The 15,389-nt window shown below is 39.9% G+C and overlaps 1 protein-coding gene across 3 annotated transcripts in view; it reads right to left on the bottom strand.

The window, feature by feature from the left end:
- The window catches only part of tex11 (testis expressed 11), a 236,352-nt gene that overhangs the window by 207,189 nt on the left and 13,774 nt on the right, over positions 1-15,389 (bottom strand). For all 3 annotated transcript variants that reach the window (XM_087992026.1, XM_087992025.1, XM_087992027.1), the window contains 3 exons: positions 14,769-14,849; positions 6,783-6,868; positions 442-499 (listed from right to left, as the gene is read on the bottom strand). In XM_087992026.1, coding sequence (XP_087848152.1) covers positions 442-499; positions 6,783-6,868; positions 14,769-14,849 — 225 coding nt within the window. The remainder of the gene's footprint in view (positions 1-441; positions 500-6,782; positions 6,869-14,768; positions 14,850-15,389) is intronic.

The following is a 15,389-nucleotide window of genomic DNA, read 5'->3' on the forward strand; positions in this document are numbered from 1 at the left end:
CCTTGTAGATCCTTGCTCAGAAGAACCTGATTTGGCAGAACCACCTGTATAAAGGGACACAATCTTTTGAGAACACCCACTGGCAACAGGAAGTACGAAGAAGGAACCAGAGAAAGAAATGCCAGCGATCTCAGCTGAGGACCAATTCGATCTCCTGGAAACACCTGTCAATTGCGTGGTCAGAGATGTGGCTGTAGGATCAGACTCATTGGCTATGCAAGGACCCACAGAACCCTTGATCAGTGACACAGAATTTCCTAAGTGGACAATCATACTAGCTAGCGAACAATTGCAGGTGTGACATTCTTCATAACCTCAATGCTTGCAATATTTCAATGTGCACTCCCTCAACTTTTACTCCTCGACATATATACAAAGGCAAACTCAAATTATTTTCTAATGTCATTATATAAATTAACTTAACATTTAAACTGTACATACCTGCACAGGAGAACTAGGGGAATATCTTTTGTCTATTTTTCCAATGTCGTAGCTCTGACTGATAATGGAAAAACATTACAGCATTAGCAACAGCATAAGTAAAAAATTATTTCCGCTATTGAATGGAGTCTTCAAATCCAGTGTTATCTAGTCACCAAGCTCACACATAGAGGGTAGGAAATACTAACGGTGCGGAGGTTCAACACATCAGTCATGAACAAACACTAGGATTTGAAAACTTGATTCATCTTGCTGCTGGAGATGATAATATGGAATCTTAGTGTCAGGTTGTTGGGACATACTCTGCAGCTAGCTACTTCCTATGCACAGGAAGGGACTCAGTTATAAAGTCCCTGCATGTCTGGAACCAACTACTTCGAATTATCTCAAACTCAAACAACATTGCAATATGATGCGACACTCACCTTGCACATTTGGAACATTTGTCAATTGGATGACTGCAGAGGTGATTTACAAAGATTGTGCATTCAGCCGCAAAATGATCCCTGAACATGCATTTGTTAAAGGACTATTCAACAAACTGGAGGAAAGGTGAATTAAGTTTATATTTGCTCAGGACAAGTTTGCGGAAGCACTATGCTTTGGGTTTTTTGGCAGTTATGTATAGTTCAGGGAGACAACCAAGTTGTTGTAGTGCTTCTTGGTCTGGGTCTAAAAACATGCAACAGAAGGAAAGCTTTTTGAAGAGTGTGGGAAGAGATGAAGATGTGCACTATATACAGATCGCAACCTCCAAGGGTTTCCATGGAGTAGTTCTCCTACATTTCCCTAATATATGAACAATGACAAATGTTCAGCAAGAAAGTGGTCACTAAACTGTGTGAACTCCTGAAATCTAACCTCAGAATGAGAAAAGCCTCATTAATAAGAGATTAAATGAGGACAGTTGTGAGTGGCAATCTAGGCTCAGATAATGTAGAGTCCATTTGGGCAGAGGTTAAAAAACAGCAAGCAAAAGATAATGTTGGTAGGAGTAATATACACACACCCAAACAGCAGTCACTCTATAGTAAAGACTAAAAATAAAAAAAATTGCATGACCATGTAAAAAGAATGCAGCAATAATTATGGCTGATGTTAATCTTCATGTTGATTGGGTGGATAAAATTGGAAAGGGTAGCTATGACAACAAATTCATAGTTGCCTCGAGTTATATGTCATGGAGTCAACCAAGCAGCAGGCTACTTTGGATCTAGAATTGGGTAATAAGGCAGATTTAATAAATGACCTCCACAGTAAAAGATTCCCTAGGAAGCAGTGATCATGACAGATAGTACTTAGTATCTGGTTTCAGTGTGAGAAACTTGAGTCAGAAACAACTGTGTTGAACTTATATAAAAGGAAATACAAAGAAATGTGGATAGACAAAGTAAACTGGGTGCACAGATTAGCAGTAATGACAGTAAGCAAGCAATAGTAGATATTTTAGGAGGTACTTCAGGGTTCTCAGCAAAAATACATTCTGCTAAGGAAGAAAGAATCGAAGAGAGGAATAAAACAACATAGCTAACTAAGGAAATTAAGCAGAGTATTAAGTATAAAAAAAAATTAAGGAGGCCAAAGCCAGTAATAACCCTGAAGACTGGGATAAATTCAGAATTTAGCAAAGAAAGACTAAACAAAAAAAACTAGGAGGGCAAACTAGTGAAGAATATAAAAACTGACAGTAAGAGCTTCTTTAAATATATATGAAGGAAGAGAGATCAACGTGAACAGTTGAGAAATTAATCTGGGGAGATGATTTTGGGGAACAAGGAAATGACAGAGATACTTTGCATCAGTCTTTACAGTGGAAGATACGTTGAACATCCAACTAATAATCAAATATATGGGGAGGAATTATTTATCACCTCTAAAGAAGTAGTACTAGACAAACTAATGGGAGTAAAGGCAGGTAAGTCTCCTGACCTAATGGCTTTCATTCTAGGATCATAAAAGATGGAGTACATATAATAATGAATGCTTTGGTTGTAATATTCCGAAAAATTATTAGATTCTGGAGAAGTACCAGAAGATTAGAAACTTGCTAATTTTTCCCGCTTCAAAAAGGGAGGCATAAAACAAGTAGCTACAGGCCAGTTAGCTTAATATCTATCATTGAAAAAAAATAACTGAAATGAATTAAGCAAATTTTGAAAATCATAATCTAATCAAGCATAGTCAGCATGGCTTCATGAATGGGAAATTGTGTTTGCCTAATTTATTAGAGTTTTTTGAAGAAGCTTTAACCAGAGTAGACAGACAGATATCAGTAGAAGTGTTGTATTTGAATTTCCCGCAAGTGTTCATCAAGATATCTCACACAAATTTAAGTCATGATAAGAGTCCATGGTGTTTACATAGCTTATTGGCATGGATTGAGAACTGATTAATGGGCAGAAAATAGTGAGTGGAGAAAAGGGGATCTTTTTCAGGTTGGCAACCTGTGACCAATTGGGTTCCACAGGGGTCAGTGCTGGGACCACAATCGTTTATAATATGTACTAATGACTTGGACAAAGAAAGTAAATATACAGTAGCCAAATTTGCAGATGACTAAACCAGGTGAAAAGGCAGGTTGCAAAAGGGATACAAACACTTTATGGAGGGAGATTGATAGGTTAAGTAAATGGACATACATGCAAAATGGAATATACGTGTAATAACGTGTAATAACTGTCAACGGGGGTGGTACTAGGGGACTGGAGAGTGGCGAATGTTGTGCCCCTGTTCAAAAAAGGGAATAGGGATAACCCCGGGAATTACAGGCCAGTTAGTCTTACTTCGGTGGTAGGCAAAGTAATGGAAAGGGTACTGAGGGATAGGATTTATGAGTATCTGGAAAGACACTGCTTGATTAAGGACAGCCAGCACGGATTTGTGAAGGGTAGGTCTTGCCTTACAAGTCTTATTGAATTCTTTGTGGAGGTGACCAATCTCATGGATGAGGGTAGAGCAGTGGATGTAATATACATGGATTTTAGTAAGGCATTTGATAAGGTTCCCCATGGTAGGCTTATGCGGAAAGTCAGGATGCATGGGATAGAGGGAAATTTGGCCAATTGGATAGAAAACTGGCTAACCGGTCGAAGTCAGAGAGCGGTGGTAGATGGTAAATATTCAGCCTGGAGCCCAGTTACAAGTGGAGTTCCGCAGGGATCAGTTCTGGATCGACTGTTGTTTGTAATTTTTATTAATGACTTGGATGAGGGAGTCGAAGGGTGGGTCAGTAAATTTGCAGATGGTACGAAGATTGGTGGAGTTGTGGATAGTGAGGAGGGCTGTTGTCGGCTGCAAAGGGACTTAGATATGATGCAGAGCTGGGCTGAGGAGTGGCAGATGGAGTTCAACCCTGCCAAGTGCGAGGTTGTCCATTTTTGAAAGACAAATAAGAATGCGGAATACAGGGTTAATGGTAGGGTTCTTAGTGAGGTGGAGGAACAGAGGGATCTTGGGGTCTATGTTCATAGATCTTTGAAAGTTGCCACTCAGGTGAATAGAGCTTGTAAGAAGGCCTATGGTGTATTAGCAGAGGGATTGAATTCAAGAGTCGTGAAGTAATGTTGCAACTGTACAGGACTTTGGTTAGGCCACATGTGGAGTACTGTGTGCAGTTCTGGTCGCCTCACTTTAGGAAAGATGTGGAAGCTTTGGAGAGGGTGCAGAGAAGATTTACCAGGATGTTGCCTGGAATGGAGAATAGGTCATACGAGGATAGGTTGAGAGTGCTAGGCCTTTTCACATTGAAACGACGAAGGATGAGGGGTGACTTGATAGAGGGTTATAAGATGATCAGAGGAATAGATAGAGTAGACAGTCAGAAACTTTTTCCCCGGGTACAACAGAGTGTTACAAGGGGACATAAATTTAAGGTGAAGGGTGGAAGGTATAGGGGAGATGTCAGGGGTGGATTCTTTACCCAGGGAGTGGTGGGGGCATGGAATGCGCTGCCTGTGGGAGTGGTAGAGTCAGAATCTTTGGTGACCTTTAAGCGGCAATTGGATAGGTACATGGATGGGTGCTTAAGCTAGGACAAATGTTCGGCACAACATCGTGGGCGAAGGGCCTGTTCTGTGCTGTATTGTTCTATGTTCTAACGTGAAGTTGCCCATTTTTCCAGGGGGAACAGAAGAACACTATTATTAAAATAGAGAAAAAGTGAAGAAAGCTGCACCACAAAAGACTTGGGGGTATTTATGCACAAAACACAGAAAACTAGCACACAGTGCAACAGACATTCAGGAAGGCTAACAGAATATTAGCCCTTATTTTTAAGGGGGTCAGAGTATAAGAGTAGAGAAGTCTTATTGCAATTGTACGAGGTGCTAGGGAGACTATCTGGAGTACTGTGGGCAGTTTTTGTCCCTTTATTTAAGGGTTCATTTCATTGGAGGCAGTTCAGAAAAAGTTCATTAAGATGAACCCTGGTATGGAGGGACTGTCTTTTGAGGAAAGGGTGATACGGTTCGGACTCTACTCAATGGAGGTCATAGGATCTCATTGAAATGTACAGAATTTTTAAGGGCTTGACAAGGTAAATGCTAAGAGGATGCTTCCCCTCATGGGAGTGTCTAAAACCAAACAGCATTGTGCGAGAATAATCAGGTGTCAATTTAAGAGTGAGATAAGGAGGGTTTTTTTTTCTCAGCGGGATGAGAATCTTTGGAACTCCTTGCCACAGAAATCTGTGGTGGTACAGCCCATGTGTATATTTAAGGCTGAGAGAAATATAGATTCTTGATCAGAAGGGGAATCAAGAGTTATAGGGAAAATACAAGAAAATAAACATGAAGAATGCCAGATCAGCCATGATCCTGCTGAATGGCGGCAGAGCAGTGTCAAGGGACCAAACAGCCTATTCCTGGTTCTTTTTCTTACGGTACTCCTAACCCCATGCTGTCAATAGAAAGCATTATATACTTCTCATTTTATGGAATATAATAGAAATCAAAGTTAGATTACAATAACTGAAATAGCAAGAGAGTTTTGCAATGAAAAGTAGTCAACTACTGCATGTGTTGCTGAGTTGTGCAATGCAATTTTGCATTTTAGAAGCAGTAAGAGTGAGAATGAGAGATTGAACAATACTCCAAGTGTTTCAAATTAAGGAAATTCTGCCTGTCAACAGCATTCTAAAAGGATGAGATGCACAATGTTTAAGTGCTGAGAGCAGCAGAGTGGAAGAAACATCAAACATGCAGAAAGAAAGGATCAATCCTTGCACTTCCATCAAAAAAAAGTTTTAAAAGAAAGAATCCATACAAGTAAAGACCTAAGTTCAATTATCAAACATCCAAAAAGAAGGACCATCACCCTACAGGTGATAGCATATTCTCGTTGCAAAAATCAAAACAATTGCGAGAAAGCACTTTGCAACTTGTGTTCTCACTGGAATTTGTTAATCCTATTTTTACTGCGGATAGGAGCGAGTCTATTCATTTCAATGGGAAATTTACCTTCCCTGTAGCCCCCGATCCCTGGTTGCGGAAGGTTCCCTTTAATATGGTCGGGCTGCGGTAAACTGCGGGTAACTGAAACCGCAGAAAATGATTCCACAAATATGGGGGTCGCCCTGTACTACTTTTATGCTGGACAAATGGGCTCTGAGCTTTGAAATATATTGACCGGCATTCTGCACTTTAGCAGTGGTGGGAAGCTCCATTCCAGGTAAGCTAATTACAAGCATCAATGCTGCGCACCATCATTCTCCTTTATGTTACCCATTAAAGTCATCAAGATCTCCTGCATGTACAGCCATATCTGAAAATTTAGCCAGTAGGCCGCATGTGAAACGGAGAACAAGAGAACAAGAAAGGGTAGACCTAGCTCAGGTACAGGGAAGGAGCAGTTGAATATGAAGATTGTATTAATTTATAGCTGGTGATAACCTTGATTTCTAGAGTTCAATAGGGACTGCTGTTGCAGTTATTTCTATGTTTCTACAGGCTTTAATTATATAACATGCAAGATTCTACAATTTGCATTGTCTCACTTGCTAGTATGTGGGATGTAGAAACCCACCTGATTGATTTCATATTTTAACAGTAATTTATAACTGATTTGCATTCTATGATGGCATTTCCTTCAGAAAACGCGAATGAGAATTTCCTTGGGACTTCTGCACTCTTTCACTACTATAACATTCACAGAGGTTTGACAAAGAACCTTCTTACATCTGTAAACACAGTTCCTTCTGAACAGCCTGTCAAAAATGTGACAATGAGGCAAAAGCTCTAAGAAATTCTTCACATACAACCTTACAGCAAAATTATATTTAAACACCATGTTACAAGAGTCATTGGATGGAATGCCTCAAATTTATTGAAATAGACCATCTTTACCTCAACCAGAAAGCACTTTCTTCGTATTTCTTCTGCTGATAGGTATCTATTCCAAAATTGTAACACAGCAGGGACAAATAACCTGTCTGAAACATACATGCAGGTCAAAGATGACATCACAGTAATTATGTAAACATAAAATATGTGTGACCTGAAGAATACAGAAACGTTCCAGAAGAAAAATGAAATAAATTCCATTTTCATCAGGATTCACAAGAACATGACAAGGTTCAATAATCAGCTGTTTCAATTTGAAATGTGTAAATTTCCCATTTTTATACCACTGCTATAACCGCGTTCAACGGCAATATCATTACTTAGTCCCCTACTATCAGCATCCCGGGGACTACCAGAGACTAAATGCTGAGCAGGCACAGCCATATAAATACTGTGGCTACAACAACAGGTCAGAGACTATGGTGCAGATCCAATAACACTCAAAAAGCTCAACATCATCCAAGAAAAAAGTAACCTGCACACCATGCATAACTTGCAACATTCAGTCCCTCCACCACCCACCAGTGACACACAGTGCATGTTGATGCCAATATCTACAGGACACACAATACAATAATTCATCCAAGCACCTTCCAACTCATGAGAGTCAGCAAATGAATGAAAACACCACCATCTGCAAGTTTTTCTCCAAGTCATACACTGGTACTATACTGCTGCACCTTCATCATTATTATTTGTTCTCTGTCCATTAAACAACTCTCTAACCATGCTATTATCTGCAACTCCATCAACGTTTTCTTGGCCATCAACATTTTGTGTGGCAACTCAAATGTCTTTTGGAAATGCAAGTATTCTAAATCCATTGGTAACCCCTTATTTACCAAATCTGTAAACTTCTCTAAACTCTAATAGATTTGTCAAATGTGATTTCCCTTGAATAAAACCATGGTGTCTACAGATCAGGCTTTACAATTTTCTGAAATAAAATAAGACTTCCTTAATGGTAGATTTCAACTTTTCCCCCAACAAGTGACATCAGCCTAACCGTTTGGTGATTCCTTACCTTCTCTCTCATCCATGGTTACCTGCAGATCTGCTGAGACCACTCCAAAATCTGGGAACATCGGAACAGAACTAGGCTGTTTAGCTAATTGAGACTGTACCATCATTCAGTAAGATAATGGCTGATTGGCCACCCCAATGTCAGTTTTTCACAGTATTGACATCAAGTTTTATGTCATTAGTCTCCAGAAATCTATCAATTTCTGTCTTAAACATGCTTAATGATTGAGTTTCCACAACCCTCTGGGTGTGAATTTTAAAGATTCACCACCTTCTGAGTGAAAAGAAATCTTTCCTCATCTCGGTCTAAAATGCCCTATCCCTCATCCTGAACTTATATCGCCTGGTTTTAGACTCACCAGCCGGTGGAATTATCTTATTTACATTCACCCTGTAAGAATTTTGCACATTACAAGGAGGTCACCCCTCATTCTTCAGAACTCTAAGGAATACAAACCCAGTCGTCTGAATCTCTCCATTCTGGATGGTTTCACTATATCAAAGATTAATCAGGTGAACGTCCATTGTACTTTCTCCAAGGCAAATGGAACCCTGCTTCAATAAGGGTCTGTATAACTGCAGCAAGACATCTTGATTTGTGTACTCAAATCCATTTTCAGTTAAGGCTAACATATCATTTGCCTAAGTTTTTGTACCTGCACATTAATTTTAAACAAATTATGAACAAGGACACAGATGGTTTTGGATACTCACACTTCTCAACCTGCTACCATTTAAGAAATATTGTTTTGCTGGGGAAGTGACGTACTATAGCCAGGTTTTCAGATAGCAAATTAGATGTGAAGACAACTGGTAAGGGTAACAGAGGGATATGGATAGGATATGCGAACAGGCAAAAACTTGGCAGACAGACTTGCATGTAAGAAAATGTGAGGCTGTGCACTTTTAACTGAATATTATTTAAATCACAAAAGACTGTAGAAGGCAACAACACAGATTTGGACGTTTTTGTCCATGAATTACAAAAAGTAAGCAGACCAAGTTCAACAGGTAATAGGAAAAATGAATGGAACAGTATATTAAAGCAGGGAGGATTTACTTCAACAATACAAAGCACTAGCTGGAATACTATGAATAGTTTTGGACCCTCTATTGAATAAAAGATATGCTTGTATCGGAGACGGTCAAAAGGAGGTCCACTCGATGATACTGGGTATGGAGAGACTGTCGAATGGGGATTCGTCAAATAGAATTGGCCTATATGCATCTGAATTTAGAAGAATGAGAGGCAACCTTATTGAAACATACAAGGTTCTTAAGGGGCTTGACAGGGTTGATGTGAGAGGTTGTTTTGTTGTGGGAGAGTCTATGACCAGACAGCATAATCTCAGAAGAAAACACTTAAGACAGGGATAAGGAGCAAAGTATTCTCTCAGAGTAGAGTGAGTCTGTGAAATTCTTTGCTGCAGAGAGTTGTTGATACTGCTAATTAAATATATTCAAGGCTGAGATAGACAGATTTTTAATTAGTGAAGGAGTCAAGCATTATGGAGAAAAGGCAGTAAAGTGGTTATTAGATCAGCCATGATCTCATTGAAAGGCAGAGCAATCCTATTACCTGTTGAACTTGGCTGCTTGCTTTTTGTAATTCATGCACAATACTAACTTCCTACATCTTTTGGTCTTATTGTTCAATCATTCTTTGTTTTATACTCTGTCCAGTAACATAAATCCTGTTAGATGTCTTCAGACTCATTATTCCTAATCTCAAGACATACTGATCTGAAATCCTGGTCTTCGGGTCAAAATCTTTCCTCAATATGGAGGTCAACCTATCAGGGCCATTCCATCTCCTTTGCCATGTAACCTGCCTTTTCCAAATATATTGTACCCAGCAATATTTATTTCTTAACGTGATTACCTGTAAGCACACTCTGGATTAAAAACAAACAACTGGATAAAAAACGTTTCTATTTGTGCTACCACTTCATCCAACTTACTGTGGATGCAATGCATATTCAGATAAAGAGTCTTTTATTTAAACTCCTATTAGATTATATTAGTTTGTTAATGCAATAATACCATACAATTTTGTTCCCGCTCTTCTTGTCTTTGCCCAAATCATTACATTATTCTATTGTCTCAACATTTTTCTTTCGATTTTTAAGTCCAAATCCTCCCACAACCTCTGCTAATTTAAAGCACTATCCAAAGGCCTTGTTAGATCCATGACACGAGTCCCAACCTTGTTTATATGGAGCCCATAGAATCAAAATAGCTCTCACTTGCCCAAGTATTGGTGCCATTTCCTGTCTGCCTACATGGGTGATAGATACAGGAGTTGAAGCATTTAAATGTGTAGTGAAACCCTGAGATTTACATGGATTATTTTAATACTGTTTACTGCATGTTTCAGTTCTTGGAAATCTAACTGGAACAGAAGAGTTTTTCTACGTGTTTGGTGTTAATAATCAGCTTTTAAAATGACAATGATCATAATTCCAAGCAAAAGGAAGTTAACCAATGCTCCTAAGCAACTAGCCAGAGGGATTAGGGGAAGAACTTTGCAGATTCTGACTTTCATTTTCAGTCTGTGCTGGAAAGTCATTCGAGACAGAAGAATGTATCAAGCTCCAAAGTGCTGAGAAATTCTTCAGTGGAATCCACATGTGCTAAGCAGCATTCCTAAACAGTTTATTTAAAAAAATAATAATATCGAATACAAAGTTATTAATCCCAGACTGGGGCACTGGGACACAACTGGTTGAAAATTTCACCACTTCTTTTCCAAGGTATTTTGGTAAAAAGGAAAGGAATTGAAGCTACATTAGTGATAGTACAGCACTGAAAGGAGGCTAAGTCAGGAAGCTTACAATAATAATTAAGCGTTATCTCCAGTTCCATTAGATGAGTTGAAATTTTAATTACATCAAGCCCACTTGAGTATTAAAAAAGGTTTCTCTCCCTTGGAAATAAACTGAACTAGGTCTTGCTACAAGACAGCACAAGATGTTCTTAGAACTGCAACAATATTTGTAAGTTGCACCAGAGTGTCCTGATTCTGATACATCACTTTTGATTGTGTTCGATATTTAAAGAGTATTTGGAGTATTTCTACTGTGTTTAAAAATCTTTAAATTTGTGTTATAAAAGAATGGACTGGATTTTTTCTTCTATAAATTCATTTCAGTTGCTAATCATTTTTTTAGTTTTATTGTTAAAAAAATGACTGGAACATTGCTGATATTTTTGTAAAAGATCCTATCACATTTAAAATGATCGGTATGTCAGGGATTTGACTTGTCTGATACTGACATAATAAGTGCTGTAATCAACAAGCACAAGTACACAATCCTTTATCCGGAAGTCCAAAATCCAAAATCCAAAGTTTTTGCGTGAACAGGTGACCCAATGCCATACCCACTCGACCCATGTCACTCAGACGTGACATGGCGGCGTGGCTCAGTACTGGCAGGCATCAATGGTGTCTCAGCACTTGTACTAGTCACACGTGAGTCTCTTGTTCGGTAAGATGCTTTTTATTTCATTGAAAAGGTAATTTATTCTGAAATCTGAAAAATTCCAAAATTCGAAAAACAGTTGGCCCCAAGGATTTTGGATAAAGGATTGTGTACCTGCACTTGAAGTGCTGATTAAGAACTGGAAAAGAGGTTCACAGTGAATGGTTCCTTTTATGACCCAGAACAACGAGCACAGAAACAGTGAATCAAACAGTCTGTTTCTGTGCTACAAATTTCTGTATGATTCAACAAAGGTAAATAGAACTTTTATGTAGGTGTTCAAAGTTTGTGAGAAGATTTGTAGCTTGGGTGCTCATTGTTGTGGTTCTGTTCGCCGAGCTGGAAATTTGTGTTGCAGACGTTTCGTCCCCTGTCTAGGTGACATCCTCAGTATTTGGGAGCCTCCTGTGAAGCGCTTCTGTGATCTTTCCTCCGCCATTTGTAGTGGTTTGAGTCTGCCGCTTCCGGTTGTCAGTTCCAGCTGTCCATTGCAGTGGTCGGTATATTGGGTCCAGGTCGATGTGCTTATTGGTTGAATCTGTGGATGAGTGCCATGCCTCTAGGAATTCCCTGGCTGTTCTCTGTTTGGCTTGTCCTATAATAGTAGTGTTGTCCCAGTCGAATCGAAAGAATCCACCATGTGTCAGATACAGACCACCAGTCAACAACCCACAAGCGAGGGACACAGCTAGACAGAACGGATTCAGGATGATCCAGGTAATGATTGCAGACGCTCACAGCAGACTTCACAAATGCAGACAAGAAACTGCGCGCCAAAAATCGTTAATTTCAAAAACCACCAATCAGCAATGGACCCTGACCATAGAACAGGCTGTCACCATAGGACAGAACAGGACCACACACCACAAAAAAACGGCACTAAAAGAAAAAATGGCCAAACCAACACACAACAGAGAGGACACCACAACACAAACCTGGGTTAGAAACCTCACCCACAGACAGCTCACAGACATGGAAAGAACAATACTGGCCAAGGGATTCAACTACAACCACAGGGACGCCAAGACAGCAGACTTCCTAGCAGCATTAGAATGTACACTCAGGAACAATGGACTGACAGAAGAGACAAAACAAACAGTGAGACAAAGTATCATATCTCTGATAACAAGGAAAAGGCAAACACATAACCTCAACACCAAGGAGGGGGAAGCACTAAAATCACTAAGAAACGATAAGAACATAATCATACTACCAGCAGACAAAGGCAGAATGACGGTCATTCTGGACAAAGCAGACTACTTTCAAAAAGCGCAACAACTACTTGCAGATACCAACACCTACCAAAAGAGAGAGTTTGACCCCACCCTACAACTCACCAATAAGATAAACAACACACTGAGGAACCTACAAAAAAACGGACAGATAACCAGGTTTGACCTACAAAGAATGAAACCTGAAAGCAACAACGCCCCTAGATTCTATGGACTACCTAAAGTGCACAAACCAGACATCCCACTCAGACCCATAGTATCACTACCAGGAAAACCATCACACAAACTGGCTAAAGAACTACAGCAGAAACTGAAACACCTGATCAACGGATCCAGACACTCTATACAATCAACACAGGAATTCTTGACATCATCAGAAATATACACATCGACAAGGAAGAAACCATGGTCTCATTCAATGTCACGGCACTGTTCACCTCTATCGACAAAACCTTAGCCAGAGAAACAATAGCCAACCTGCTGGGCATACAGAACAGACAACAGGACGTTGAACCTATCAACAAAGACAGCATACTCAAACTACTGGACCTGTGCCTCACAACACACTTCACATTCAACAGCCAAATATATGAACAAATCAACGGCACACCTATGGGCTCACCCATCTCTGGACTCAAAGCAGAAGTGGTAATGCAAAGATTAAAACAAACAGTCTTACCGCAAATTCAACCCAAACTCTGGGTCAGATATGTGGATGACACCTTTGTAATCATTAGAAACACAGAAATAGAGAACACACACCGGATCATCAACGCCACACTCACAGGAATCCGGCTCACGAGAGAGGAGGAAAAGGACAACCAACTCCCATTCCTAGACATGATGGTACAGAGAACACCTAACGGAGAATTCACCGCAAAGGTATACAAGAAAGCCACACACACAGACCAAGTCCTGAACTACGAAAGCAACCACCCCAACACACACAAAAGAAGTTGCATCAAGACACTGTTCAAAAGGGCCACAACACACTGCAGTACACCAGAACTGCAAAAAGAGGAAGAAGAACACCTATATAATGTATTCGCCAAAAACGGATACCCACGCAATTTCATCAACAGATGCCTAAGGGAAAGACAATGGAACGAGGACATGCCGCAACCCAAAGGACTAGCCACACTACCATACATCAAGAGCATTTCCGAACTGACAGCCAGACTACTGCGACCACTTGGACTCATAACAGCAACAAACCAACAGCCACTCTCAGACAACTCACCAGAACGAAGAACCCGATACATGAGTAAAACCAACGTAGTGTACAAAATCCCATGCAAGGACTGCACAAAACACTACATAGGACAAACAGGAAGGACAGCTAACGATCCGCATCCATGAACACCATCTAGCCACGAAACGACACGACCAGCTATCCTTAGTAGCCACACACGCAGATGACAAGCAACATGAATTCGACTGGGACAACACTATTATAGGACAAGCCAATCAGAGAACAGCCAGGGAATTCCTAGAGGCATGGCACTCATCCACAGATTCAATCAATAAGCACATCGACTTGGACCCAATATACCGACCACTGCAACGGACAGCTAGAACTGATAACCGGAAGCGGCAGATTCAAACCACTACAAATGGCGGAGGAAAGATCACAGAAGCACTTCACAGGAGGCTCCCAAGCACTGAGGATGTCACCTAGACAGAGGACGAAACGTCTGCAACACAAATTCCCAGCTCGGCGAATAGAACCACAACAGAACTTTTACATTAACCATTTGTCAGGTTGGCACTTTCATTAACTAACTTTCAAGTCCTCTGTTTATAGCAGCTGCTTTCATTTACACTGATTCAATACTAGAAATGCATTGTTTACAGATTCATAATTAATTCCATAGACTGATTTTGGGCGTATATAAAGAAAGATTTGTGAATGCAGGTTAAATGATGTAATATGTCCAAAGTAGTACAGTTTTAAGATATGTATCATAATTCCAGAAAATACATTTTTTTTGTTTTAGTATGTTTGAATATGTACCTAGCAAACACAATATAATGTTATTCCCAAATGAGAATAAATTCATATCTGAAATAATTCACATCAGGTATATTTGGTTTTGGCTAAGTAATAAGGATGACTGATAAGGAATTGAACAGTTACGAAATGAACCTAAATTCAATTCAAACCCGACAGAATATACTAATGGCAGCACTGCCACAAATTGAGTTTCACAGTCATTATAACCGTATAAAAATGTTAAAAGACACCAACAAACCTCTTTAGGTATTCGGAGCAGTATATCTTTACAGCGTTGGATACAAGTCACTGCGTTCATATGATCACACTGAATCACAGCCTAGCAATGGAGGGTTGAAAAAAATAAAACGCATAAACAAAACCAGAACGTTGATTACAATGATCCTGGACAGAAGTTTGTGCTGCTGTCTGTGCCATGCTTGGTGACTGGGGAGGAGGCATTTAATCAAGTGGAAAGGGGGAAAGTGGGTGGGAATCTCGCCACCTTCCGAACATTGCCCCAATTAAGCTGGGTAACAAGATCTGTAGTAGCTTTCCCATCCTACTTTCATTTGAGGCCCCCAAGTTGGAAACCTATTCCACTGAAAAATAATTGATCTGAAATTAAGCTTGCCCTGCAGAATTTTTATTTCAAGTAATATTAGAAACATGCTTTTGTACTAGCTTGCATCAAATGATTTGTCACCAGAAATCTTCTAGGCTGACATTTACAAAGGAAAAAGGAACGTAAAGAGGAGAGATTGGTTAGGTTGCCCAAGAGGGACTTAAGTGCCCTCCTGCTCATAAAACAAATCTGCACAGAAATAGAAAATTTCACTCCGGGGGATGCAGTGGCAAAAGTTCCTTTTTCCAATGATTG

This window comes from Chiloscyllium plagiosum, unplaced genomic scaffold, assembly GCF_037043375.1.
Source record: "Chiloscyllium plagiosum isolate Xiang-an unplaced genomic scaffold, Cpla_swu_hap1 HiC_scaffold_11, whole genome shotgun sequence".
Lineage (NCBI taxonomy): Eukaryota > Metazoa > Chordata > Chondrichthyes > Orectolobiformes > Hemiscylliidae > Chiloscyllium > Chiloscyllium plagiosum.